General features: G+C 47.3%; 1 protein-coding gene across 2 annotated transcripts in view; it reads left to right on the top strand.

Annotated features, from left to right (window-relative positions):
* The window catches only part of PLEKHG4B (pleckstrin homology and RhoGEF domain containing G4B), a 104,317-nt gene that overhangs the window by 55,399 nt on the left and 35,623 nt on the right, over window positions 1-13,295 (top strand). For both annotated transcript variants that reach the window (XM_063664609.1, XM_054489160.2), the window contains exons 4-7: window positions 1,434-1,643; window positions 1,767-1,890; window positions 3,214-3,307; window positions 10,129-10,215. In XM_063664609.1, coding sequence (XP_063520679.1) covers window positions 1,434-1,643; window positions 1,767-1,890; window positions 3,214-3,307; window positions 10,129-10,215 — 515 coding nt within the window. The remainder of the gene's footprint in view (window positions 1-1,433; window positions 1,644-1,766; window positions 1,891-3,213; window positions 3,308-10,128; window positions 10,216-13,295) is intronic.

Consider the following 13,295-nt stretch of genomic DNA (forward strand, 5'->3'; position numbering starts at 1 on the left):
AGAAAATAATGACAACATATTTCTTAAATATTTCAATTTTTTTTTTTTTTTGAGTAAAGAAATATCCTGTGAGTAACACAACCAATGATTTTGGAAAGAAGGAAAAAATGTGAACATACTGATGTAGGCTCCAGCAAGTGGGGCCACCCAACCTCGGGAAAGTAACGGGCTGAGCCCTCCTCTCCATGGCCCCCCCCGCGGTGCCTGGAGACAGAAGTGTGGCCCAGCCCATTCCAGCCGCCTCACGAGAGGCTTTTGCCTTCGAAGTTAGGCTGCTGTGCCTGGAACTTCTGACAGGTCCCAGAGAGTGCCGCACACACACGGGACCTACTGCAGAAAGAGCTTTGTCACAGAAGTACTCACTTGGGGGCAGCACTTCCTGAGAGTATTGTGTCACCTCACTGCAATTCAGCTAAAGTGAAAAGAAGTCCTAACACCTCCCCGTGGTTTCCAGCCCCTCACCTTTCCTTTGTATTGATTTTCTTCTCTGTTGTACTGGGCAGAAAAGACACACACAATCGTGCAGCACCCCTCGCAGTCACACACACACCATAACAACCACACACAGTCACATGCCTCACATGATCACATGCTCAAGTTCCACATACCACACATGCACACGGAATCACACAACACACACAGTCACATGCCTCACGATACACACATACACAGTCACACACACCACAGTCACATGCTTCACATGATCACACATTCCAGAGTTACACATATCACACACACAGTCATATGCCTCACATGATCACACTCTCCAGATTGACGCACACAGTCACACACCTCACACAATCACACTCCAGAGTTCCACATACCACACACAATCACAAACAGTAACACACCAGTCACACACAATCACACAAACACAGTAACGCACCAGTCACATGCCTCACACAATCACACATGCCAGAGTTACACATACCACAGACGCAATCACACAAACAATAACACCAGTCACATGCCTCACACAATCACACATGCCAGAGTTACACATACCACAGACGCAATCACACAAACAATAACACCAGTCACATGCCTCACACAATCACACATGCCAGAGTTACACGTACCACAGACGCACCACATGCAGTCACGCACGCTGCACTTTGAGCAGATGAGCAGGGATGAGATGACCTGTTCTTCCTGAGGCGTCTGCAGGTAGTGAGCGTGTCTGTGAGCTGGAGACTCCGTCTCTGTGATGATGCCGCGTGTCCGTGATGACACCGTGTGCCCGTGATGACGCCACGTGCCCTGTGCAGTGGGACATGCTTTCACTTCACATGTGAACTGGGACAAGTCCTCATGGAACCCCTTAACTTTCATGCATGTTTTTGTCCCATGGTTCATAGCAAGCTGAGCATAGCAACTGCTTTCAATGCGCAGGAGAACCTTCGTCTTTGACACAGCCTCTTTCCTTTGTCCAGACGTTCTTGCGTCCTCAGCCTGCATCAGCACAGACGGCGGCAGCCTCCATTGTCACAACCCCAGCAGGCCTTCCGGTGTGCCTGCCCAGCAGCCACACCCTGAGCAAGAAGGGTGGCCACCCGGCACAGGAGACTTCCCCAGCCAGGTGCCCAAGCAGGTGCTGGACGTCAGCCAGGAGCTGCTGCAGTCCGGGATCGTCACCCTCCCAGGTGAGAGCACATGCCAGGCTCTCCTGTCAGGGCGGATCTCCCATCTAAGCCAACAGCACAGACCCAGCTCACCACCTTGTAGGAGTGAAGCCCTTGGCAGCTGCCCTGTCTCTGTCTCCGCAGGGACCCGAGACCGTCATGGCAGAGCAGTGGTGCAGATCCGCACCAGGAGCCCGCTCTGGACCAGGGAACACTCGTCCTGTGCTGAGCTGACCCGCCTGCTGCTGTACTTCCATAGCATCCCCAGGTGGGATGGGGGGCCAGGCCCCACCCTGCGGACCCATGGGACCCCAGCTGCATGTGTGTGGCAAAGTGGGGAGCACGGGGAGGTGCCAGCTTCCATGGCCAGACTCTGCCTCTCCTAACCTCATCTTTCAGAGCAGTCAGCACCCATGTGCTTCCAGCCTTGATTTCTACACACCATTTCTTGTCTTCTGTACACATCCTTCCCAGTGACACGCACAATTAAACACACCTGGCTACGGGGCAGACAGGGCACGCTCACTCTTTGGACCAGGATTCAGCCATCCGTGTGATGTGCGGCTTCTGCCGGCTTTGAGTCAGGATTCTCTTGTCCCTGGCTCACAAGAGTGCTATAAGATCAGTGTCCAGACACACAACTTAATTAGAATGTCAGTTACTCCTGGAGTTAGAGCTGAAGAAGTTTCTCAAAGAACACACACACACACAATTTTTTTTTTTTTTTTGAGACAGGGTCTTGCTCTGTCGCCCAGGCTAGAGCATAGTGGTGCAATCACAGCTCACTGTAGCCTCAACCTCCTGGGCTAAAGCGATCCTCCTCCCGCCTCAGCCTCGCCAGGCTGTATATTTTTTGAGACTAGTCAAGTGTAGTAGTGAGAAGGGGGGAAAGAATAGAATAAGGTGTTTGATCTGTAATGTGTGTGAACAATCAAATGAGATAACTACCTTCAGACTAGCCGAACACTAAAATTTTGCAAAATGAATATATCAACTCACCCAACCTACCATTCTCTATTAAATTTTGAACTGAAGTTTCCAATCACAATCACAGAGACCAAGCTTTTAAATTGGAGTTTTCAAAACCATGTGATGGTATTTTTAGTTTTAGAAGATGTTCTAACAGTCTTAGCTTGGCTCTGGATAAGTAAGGACCCTCCTGACTGATCTCAAGCTTCCATCTTGGGAACAGGCCGTCCACATCCCATCAGAATCACCTTCTGTGCTTATGTTAAAGCCCAGACAAATAAATGAGGGCAAGAAGGCCCTGAAGTCCTTGCTCCCTTGATGGAGCAGGGCCCATTTCGTCCATCCAGGAGCATGGGTGGGTGTTTAGGGGAAAGTAGCCCCAGCCCCACATGTCCAGAGACACTGTCTGACGTCAGTAGCAGGTTCCACGAGAGGAACAACGTCAGTGCCTCCAGCCAATGGGCCTGCACCTTCGGGAAGTGGAAGGTTGATGTGTGTAGAGAACCCCTAACTTCTAGAGCTGAAAGGAAACCAGTAACAACTAGCCTCAGAGGTGGAGAAACTCGTTCTTGTAAGAGATTTAACCTTCAGTGGTTAAGATCGGCTGTCTTTCCCTCCCCAGGAAGGAGGTCCGGGACCTGGGGCTGGTCGTCCTGGTGGATGCACGCAGGAGTCCAGCTGCCCCTGCCGTCTCCCACGCCCTTGCGGGATTGCAGGTACGGCAGGGTTGTCATGTTCCTCGGGTGTGCAGAGCATCGTAGGGCCATGTGCCGCTGGGGCTGCCCACATCATGGTTCTGGAGTAGCCAGTCCAGAGGCTTAGTGTGAAGATTCGAGACGGGAGCCCCTGTGCAGAGCCCCCTCCTTCTTGGGGTCTTCCCAGTGAGTCCAGCTCTTGCTCTCTGGGGCCAGGCACAGATACTGGGGAAGGTGGGCTTGGCCTATCCACTGGGGACTTGGGGAAGCTTCATGCTCGGGGCAACTGCAAACCTAAAATGCAAAGCCAGCCAGGCCCGGGTGGTGGGCACCTGTCCCAGGAGGGCAGTATAGCCCCATCCCTGCCCAGTGCAGCTGCCCCCACTATGCCCCTCCGTCAGGATGAAGGGCATGGCATCGCCCTTCAGACAAAGGACAGAGGCAGGAAGGGGCAGCCATAGCTCACTGCAAGGACGAACCAGGGTGGGGACGAACCTGGCAGCCCCAGACAAGGTCAGTGCCGTTGCCACAGGACCCTGCAGCCTCAAACTCCCAGGCTCAAGCCATGCTCCTGCCTCAGCCTCCGGAGTAGCTAGGACTACAGGCACATGCCACCATGCCCGGCTCATTTTTTGTATGTTTACTAGAGATGGGGTTTCGCCACATTGCCTAGGCTGGTCTTGAATTCCTGGACTCAAGCGCACCCACCTCAGCCTCCCAGAGTGCTGGGATCACAGGCATGAGCCACTGTGCATGGCCTAGGGGCCCTGCACTGAACCATAAGCAACATCCAGAGGAGATGGGAAGCGCTGGGGATGGGAAGATGCCGCTGCCTGAGCAGAGGCAGATGGGAACTCAGAGACGGGGAGAGACCAGGGACAGGAACAGGGAGGGGACGAGGACAGACCCAGGGTGCCCTCTCCCGTGCCCCACCTGCACTCCACGAAGCTAAACCCATTTCACCCTTGCTGTCCCTGCTGAAGATGGAGGCAGAGGCTCCTGTACTCACTGAGGAAACTCAAGTTTAGGGACACCAGGTGGCAGGTTGTGCCAGAAAAGACGTCAGTCAGGGACAGCACTGGCAGAGCTCACCCCACTGTGGAGTCCTCCTTCCACTCCCCCTCCATGGTCCTCACTCCTCTCCCTAATTGCAGTCCTCCCTCCTCTCTCCCAACCTGTGGTCCTCCCTCCTCTCCCCCATTCTGCAGCCCTCCCTCCTCTTCCTTCCCATGGTACTCCTTTTTCTCCCCCTCCACTGTCCTCCCTGCTTTCCACCCACACAGTCATTCCTCTTCTCCCACCCTGCCCCCTCCCTCCTCTCCCGCATGGTCCTCCATCCTCTCCCGCATGGTCCTCCCTCCTCTCCCCCTCCATGATCCTCCCTCCTCTCCACCCCCACAGTGGTTCCTCCTCTCTAACACACTGTAGCCTTCCCTCCTCCCCCCCATGGTCCTCCATCCTCTTCTCCATGGTCCTCCCTCCTCTCCCCCTCCATGGTCCTCCCTCCTCTCCCCCTCCATGGTCCTCCCTCCTCTCTAACACACTGTAGCCTTCCCTCCTCCCCCCTATGGTCCTCCCTCCTCTCCCCCTCCATGGTCCTCCCTCCTCTCCCCCTCCATGGTCCTCCCTCCTCCCCCTCCATGGTCCTCCCTCCTCCCCCCCATGGTCCTCCCTCCTCTCCCCCTCCATAGTCCTCCCTCCTCTCCACCCCCACGGTGGTTCCTCCTCTCTAACACACTGTAGCCTTCCCTCCTCTCCCCACCATGGTCCTCCCTCCTCTTCCCTAACCCTGCAGCCATCCCTCCTCTTCACCCTGCAATCTTCTCTCCTCCCTCCACACAATCCTCCCTCCTGTCCCCACTGTGGTCCTCCCTCCTCTTTCCCCTGCAGTCCTCCCTCCTCTCCTCCCCCATAGTCCTCCCTCCTCTCCCCCAACCCTGCAGTTCTCCTTCCTCTTCCCTAACTGTGGAGTCCTCCCTCATCTCCCCCCTCCTCTCCTCCCCCACAGTCCTCCCTTTTCTCTCCTAACCCTAACCCTCCCTTCCTCTCCCCCCACCCCACAGTCCTCCCTCCTCTCTCTCCACCCTGCTGCCGCAACTTCTGTCCCCCACACTTTCCCCCTTGCATCGAGCCTGCCTCCCCTCGCCTTAGAGTGAACCTGCCTCTTGTCCCCCTCCTCACTGTCAGTCCCGCCTGTGGTTTCTTCTTACTTTCGCAGTATGTGGCTCTTAGAAAATCTCAGTGTCCTACCTGAGACTTGGAGGAGACAGGCTCAGTCATGACCCCCCTTACAGAGTGGGATCCACTCAGATTGGGCCCTGCAGTGGCATCCTCCAGAACTGCCTGGCAGGGTGGCTGTGTCAGCAGAAATCGGCTGGCCTGGGAGCAAGTGACAGACCTTGGGCTGGACAAGGGGCTGAGGCGACTCCCTGAGGTCAGGAAGGAGTCACCGGGAGGAGAGAGCACAGGCTGAGGTCCAGACAAGAAATGCCATGAGTTGGGTTGCACCAGCTAGGCTAGACAGGAGTCCCCAGTGCACAGACACTGTCAGGAAAGCCTCAGGGAGGCCCGGAGCCAGAGGAGGCACTGATCAGAGAGGTTCTGAGAGATTCTCAAGGCCTCTAAGAAAGGAACATGAGGCCCTGCACCACAGCATGAGCATGAGCTGTCCCTGGTTGGGCACCTGGGTAGTGGTCTGTGCTTCACCTAGACAGAGAAATGACAGTCAAGGAACAGATGCTAGGGTAGGAAACAAAGCTGACCCAGGGGTTACCTGGGCACAAGAGGAATCTGGAAGAGCCCACACCTGCTGAGCAAACCTAAGGTAGTGACATCAGGGTCGAAAAAAGAATACATATGCTTATTGTTAGCGTTCACCAAAAAAGGTTCACAGTGCATTGCTCTAAAGCTCAGTTAGCTTCTCTAACACAAGGTAGACACAGTGTGAAGTGCCAAACTCAGTTTCCATAAAACTTTTTACAAGCATGTAAGTTCCTTATTGACTTTTTCAAAAGAAATTCACGTAGGAAATACATCCTAACTCATTCTATGATGCCAGCATTACCCTGATACTAAAGCCAGCCAAAGACACTAAAAGTAAAGAAAACTGCAGCGCAATATCCCTTATGAAGGTTGATGCAAAAATCATCAACGAAATACTAGCAAATCAAATTCAGTAGCAGGTTGAAAGGATTATACACCCTGACCAAGTACAGTTTGTTCCTGGAATGCAAGGATGGTTCAACACATGAAAACTGATCAGTGTAAACAGAATGAAGGGGGAAAAACACATGATCATCTCAATTGATGCCAAAAAAAAGGCATTTGACAAAATTCAACATCTTTCATGATGAAAGCACTCAATATACTAGAAATAGAAGGAAACTACCTCAACATAATAAAAGTTATATGAAAAATCTACAGCAAATATCATACTCAATGGCAAAAAAACTGAAATCTTCTCATCTAAAATCAGGAACAAGGCAATAATGCCCACTTCTATTCAACATATTACTGGAAGTTCTAGCTAAAGCAATTGGAAAAAGGCGGGGTGGGGGGGGAAGAGGCATCCAAACTGGAAAGGAAGAAGTAAAATTATCTCTATTCCCAGATGATGTGATCTTGTATGCAGAAAACCCTAACAGTTCCACAAAAAACAAAAAACAAACAAAAAAAAAACCAGAACCAATAAGTTAATTCAGCAAAGTAGCAGGATACAAAGTCAACACACAAAAATCAGTCACACTTCTATATGCTAACAGTGAGCAATCTGAAAAGGAAATTAAGAAAACAGTTCATTTACAATAGCATCAAAAAGAATAAAGTACTTAGGAATTAGCCAAAGAAGTGAAAGACTTTTTCATTGAAAACTACAAGACAGCTGAAATAAATTAAAGAAGACATAAATAGAAAGATATCTCATGTTCAAGGATTGTAAGACTTAATATTGTATTGAAATAGCAATACTACACAAAGTGATGTATAGATTCAGTGCAATCCCTATCAAAATTAAACTGATGTTTCTTGCTGAAATAGGAAAACCTATCCTGAAATTCATAGGGAATCTCAAAGGACTCCAAATAGCCAAAACAATTGTAAAAAATAAAAACAAAGCTGGAGGACTCACAGTTCCTGATTTCAAAACTTAACAAAGCAACAGTAATAAAAAAAGTATGGCAGTGGCATAAAAACAGACATATAGAACAGTGGAATAGAATAGAAAGCCATGAAACTAACAATCATATACATAAATGATTTTTGAAAAGGGTACCAAGACCATTCAATGGAGAAGGGACAGTCTTTTTTAACAAATGGTACTTAAAAAACTAGATATCCACATGCAAAAGAATGAAGTTAGATTCTTACCTAAACACCATATAAAAAATTAACTCAAATGGATCAAAGACCTAATTGTAAGACCTAAAACTATAAAACATTTAGAAGACAACATAGGGCAAAAGCTTTCTAACATTGAATTTGGCAATGATTTATTAGACATAACATCAGAGGCACCAGCAACAAAAGAAAAAATAGACAAATCAGACTTTTCAAAAATTAAAAAATGTGCATCAAAAGACACTACCAGCCAGATGTGGTAGCTCATTCCTATAATCTCAGCACTTTGGGAGGCTGAGGCAGGAGGATCGCTTGAGCCCAGGAGTTCAGGACCAGCCTGGGCAATATAGTAAGACTCTGTCTCTATGGAAAAAAAAAATTAGCTGAGCATGGTGGTGCATGTTTGTAGTCCCAGCTACTTAAGGGTCTGAGGTGGGAGGATCGCTTGAGCCCAGGAGGCCAAGGCTGCAGTGAGCCATGATCATGCCACTGCACTCTAGTATGGATGACAGAGAGAGATCCGTCTCAAAAAAAGTAAATAAGAAGACGCTATCAACAGAGTAAAAAGGCAGCCCACAGAATGGGGGGAAATTTTGGCAAATTATGTATCTGATAGGAGATTAATATCCAGAATATATAGAGAACTCCTAAAATTCAACAACAACAAAAACCAAACTGCCCAATTCAAAAATGAACAAAAGACTTGAATGGACGTTTCTCCAAAGAAGATATATACGTGACTAATGAGCACATGAAAAGATGCTCAATGTCATTAATGATTAGAGAAATTCAAATCAAAACCTCAATTAAATACCACTTCCCCATCCATTAGGGTGGCTATTGTGAAAAAAACAACAACAAGTGTTGGCAAAGATACGGAGAAACTGGAACCCTTGTGCACGGTTGGTGGGAACAGTAAATAGTGACTCGTTGTGGAAAACATTTTGGCAGTTCCTCAAAAAAGTAAACATAGGATTACCATATGATCCAGCAACACTGTGTCTGGGTATATACCCAAGAAATTGAAAGTAGAGTTTCAGAGAGAGATTTATACAGCTGTGTTCATAGCAGCATTATCCATAACAGCTAAAACACAGAAGCAACCTTAGTGCCCATCAACAGATGAATGGATAAGCAAAATGTGGCCTATCTTTACGATGGAATATTATCCAGCCCTAAAAAGGAAGGAAATTCTGACATATGCCATGGCATGTATGAATCTTGAGAACATCCTAAGTGAAATAAGCCAATCACAAAAACACAAACATTCCACTTCTATGAGTACTCAGAGTAGCCCAGATCCCAGAGACAGAAAGTAGAATTATGGTTGCCTGGCCTCAGGAGCAGGGGGTAATGGAGAGTTTTTCTTTTATGGGTGCAGGGTTTTGCTTTTACAAAATGAAAAGAGTTATGGAGACGAATGGTGGTGGTGGTTGCACTACATTATGAATGTACCTAAGACTGCTGAACTGTACACTGAAAAATGATGATAGTGTTTCACCACAATGAAACAATTGAAGATATACACACATCTGATAAAGGACTTGTATATAGAATATATACGGTCTCAAAACTCGGTAATAAGAAAACAACCCAATAAAATATGGGAAATGATTTGAGTACTCTTCACTGAAGATGATAAACAGATGGCAAATAAGCACATGAAAATATGCCCAACGTCATTAATCACTGGGGAAATGCAGCTGAAAACCAAAATGAAACACACAAAAACAGTAACAAAGCTTGACATAACAAATGCTTGGTATTGCTGATGGAAATGCAAAATGGTACAGCCACTCTGGAAAACACTTACTTATCACCTGAGCCAGAAATCCCACTCCTAGATATTTATCCAAGAGAAATGAAAACTTGTGTTCACACAATATTTATAGTGACTTTACCCATGATTGCCAAAAACTGGAAACAACCCAGTTATCCTTCAGCTGGTGAATGGATGAACAGATTGTGGTGAGGCATACCATGGAATACTGCTCAGCAAAACAGAGGAACAGACCCTTGATCTCCACAACAGGGACGAGTTCCTAATGCACAATGCTAAGTGAGAGAGGCCACTCCTGCCTGAGTCTGTTTATGTCTAGAAAAGGCAAGTCGGTGGAGACGAAAGCAGGTCAGTGGTTGCCAGGGGCTGGGCATAGGGGAGGGCTTGGCTACGAAGAGGCACAAGAGAATTTTGGGGTTGCTTAGCAGGTCTTTGTCTTGATGGTGGTGATGGTTACATGACTATGCTTTTGTCAAAACTTACAGAACTATTCACTAAAAAGGGTGAATTTTATTGTATGTAAATTATACCTCGATAAACCTGATTACATTAAAAATTCATAAGGGCAAATAATTTACATTTCAGGGCAAAGTCAACTATGTTTGATGCACTGTCGGCACTCTGGGAAACTATGACAGAAGTAGTACCACTCAAAATTGGGCAATTCTATTAATGAAGTTAAAAATTAGAAAGCTAATCAGTAATATTTATTTCTTATTTATTTCAGAACAACACATCTCCTATAATTCATAGTATCTTGCTGTTGGTAGATAAAGAATCTGCATTTAGGCCTGACAAGGATGCAATAATTCAGGTAATGGTTTAGACTGTGGGATCCTGAGTGATGGATAAAATTAAACATTAAGGCACCTAGATGAGATGAAACACATGAAGGAATTTAGATACGTTCTAATTGCATCCATGTGGGAGCCTGGAAACCTGCTTCCTACCCCGTAAGTTCTCACAGGAGCCCTGCAGAGTATGCCACGAAAAACTTAAAAATGTGACCTTTCTTCTCCACCTCATATGTTTTCTTTCCTTCTCTTTCTTTGTATCTTCGTCTTTCATCTGAAAACATCTTCATTTGGCCTCATTCTGAAAGGATATTTTTGTTACATCTAGAATTCTGGTTTGAGAGGAGTTCTGCTTTTCCCCTCAGCACTTTAAAGATACTGCTCGGTTGCCTTCTGGCCTCCATAATTTTAGAAGAAAAGTTCATCATAATTCAGATCATTGTTCATCTCTATGAAGTGTGTTAATTTTCCTTTGGCTGTTTCCAAGGTACTTCCTTTCTTTTGAGCAAATTGACTGCAATGCGAGCGGGCTTGGTTTTCTTCATTATCCAGTTTAGGCTTGAACTCTTAAATTTGTGAATTCATGTCTATCACCACATTTAGGACCTTTTTAGCCATTCTTTCTTTTTTTTTTTTTCCTTTCCTGAGACAGCATCTAGCTCTGTCACCCAGGCTGGAGTGTGGTTGTGCAATCAGAGCTTACTGTAATCTCAAACTCCTGGGCTCAAGAGATTCTCCCACCTCAGCCTCCTGAATAACTGGGACTGAAGGTGTGCACCCCCACACCAAGCTACTTTTTTTTTTTTAACAGACAGGGTCTTGCTATGTTGCCTAGGCTGGAATCGAAGTCCCGGCCTTAAGCAGTCCTCCCACCTCGGCCTCCCAAAGCTCTGGGATTGTAGGCATGAGCCCCTGTACCTGGCCTAGTTCTTAAAAATTTTTTTCCTGCTTTATTCTCTCTTCTCTCTTTCTAGCACTTCAATTGCGTGTGCCAATATTGTCCCGCAGATCTCTAAGAATCTGTCTTGTTTAACTTTTTTCCCCTCTAGTCTTCATATCAGGTTGTTCCCATTGATCCTGTCCTTAGGGTCACTGGCTCCTTACTCTCTCATCTCTTCAGCTGTTAAACTCACTAATGTGGCTTGGCTCTGTGTCCCCACACAAATCTCCTCTCAAATTTTAATCCCCACGTGTGGAGGGAGAGACCTGGTGGGAGGTGACTGGATCATGGAGGCAGATGCTGTTCTTCTGATAGTGAGTGAGTTCTCATGAGAGCTGATGGTTTTAAAGTGTGGCCCTTCCTTATTCTCTCTCTTGCCTGTACCATGTAAGACGTGTCTTGCTTCTCCTTTGCCTTCTGCCATGATTGTAAGTTTCCTAAGGCCTCCCCAGCCATGCAAAACTGTGAGTTGGTTAAACCTCTTTCCTTTATAAATTACCCAGCGTCAGGTAGTATCTTTACAGCAGTGTGAAAACAGACTAATACATTCACCCAGTGAATTTTTTAGTTCAAATATTGTATTTTTCAGCTGTAAGATTTCCAATGGATTTTAAAATATATTTTCTACATCTCTCCTGAGTTTTCCTCTCCCTTCATAAATTGCAAGCATTTTTCCTTTACCTCATTGAGCACAGTTTTAATGGCTGCTTTGAAGTCCTTGTCTAATAATCCCAACATCTGGGTCATCTCTGGGTCGACCTCTGCTGAGTGTCTTTCCCTGGAGAATAGGTCCCATTTTCTGATTCTTGATGTGTCACATAATTCTGGACATTGTGACTATTCTGTTGGGGAGACTGGATTCTGGTATAGACTCACAGTGTTGTTCTAGTGTGCACGTAACATGGTTAGACTCCAACCGGAAGCTCTGTGTCACCCACAGTGGGTTCAGTTAGATTCTGAGTCTTCCCCATGCATGCACGGTTCAGGGTTGGCCAGAGACTTGGGCAGAGTTTACAACATACCGCGGGGCTTCTTCCACAGCTGCCCCCTTCTGGGAATCTACTTTCACTTTCCAGTGGTGTGGTCACCCCACCCCATCCTCTGTTTCTTCTTTCTTCAGGCCAGAAAGATGCCCATTTTCTTATTGTTTTTATATTTTATTTGTGTTTTTATTTTTTGAGACAAGATCGAGCTGTATTGCTGAGACTGGAGTGCAGTGGTGTGATCACAGCTGCTTGCAGCCTTGACCTCCCCAGGCTTAGGTGATCCTCCCACTTCAGCCTCCTGAGTAGCTGGGTCTACAGGTGTGTGCTAGCACGCTCTGCTAATTTTTGTATTTTGTTTTTTACAGATGGGGGTTTTGTTCTATTGCACAGGCTGGTCTTGAACTCTTGAGCTCAAGTGATCCACCTGCCTTGGCCTCCCAAAGTGCTGGGATCACAGGTGTGAGCCACCATGCCAGCCAGGCCTCTCTCGTTTCCTTTTTTTTTTGAGACAGAGTCTCGTTCTGTGTCGCCAGGCTGGAGTGCAGTGGCATGATCTCGGCTCACAGCAACCTCCGCCTCCTGAGTTCAAGCAATTCTCCTGCCTCAGCCTCCTGAGTAGCTGGGACCGCAGGTGCACACCACCATGCCCAGCTAATTTTTGCATTTTTAGTAGAGACGGGGTTTTACCATGTTGGCCAGGATATTCTCAATCTCCTGACCTCATTATCTGCCCGCCTCGTCCTCCCAAAGTGCTTGTATTACAGGCATGAGCCACCGTGCCCAGCCCCTTTCCTTTCTTTTTCTCCTCTTTTTCTTTTTTTTTTACAAAGTCACCTGCTGTCAAAAGGATGCCTGTTTTCTGTTGGAGCTCAGCCACTCCCACACGCGGGCAGCGCGGCCCTGAGGACGGAGCCACCGTGGGAACTCGCCCCTGCTGGCCCCGCATGCATCAGGTGCCCCAACAGTGAGCCTGACTTGGCTCAGCTGCCAGGGCTTTCGGGAAATTCTCCTTCTATTTTGTCCAGAGTTTGTGGGTTTTATCTGAGAAGGGCCACCTCTGCCACACCAGAAGGAGAACAGCCTTGGCTCATTCTTTCCCTTTTCCTTCCTCCTCTTTCTCCCTTTTTTTTTTTTTTTTTTTTTTTGGTTTTTCTTCACTGAGGCCTTTCCTTCA

The sequence above is a fragment of the Pongo pygmaeus genome, chromosome 4 (genome assembly GCF_028885625.2).
Source record: "Pongo pygmaeus isolate AG05252 chromosome 4, NHGRI_mPonPyg2-v2.0_pri, whole genome shotgun sequence".
Lineage (NCBI taxonomy): Eukaryota > Metazoa > Chordata > Mammalia > Primates > Hominidae > Pongo > Pongo pygmaeus.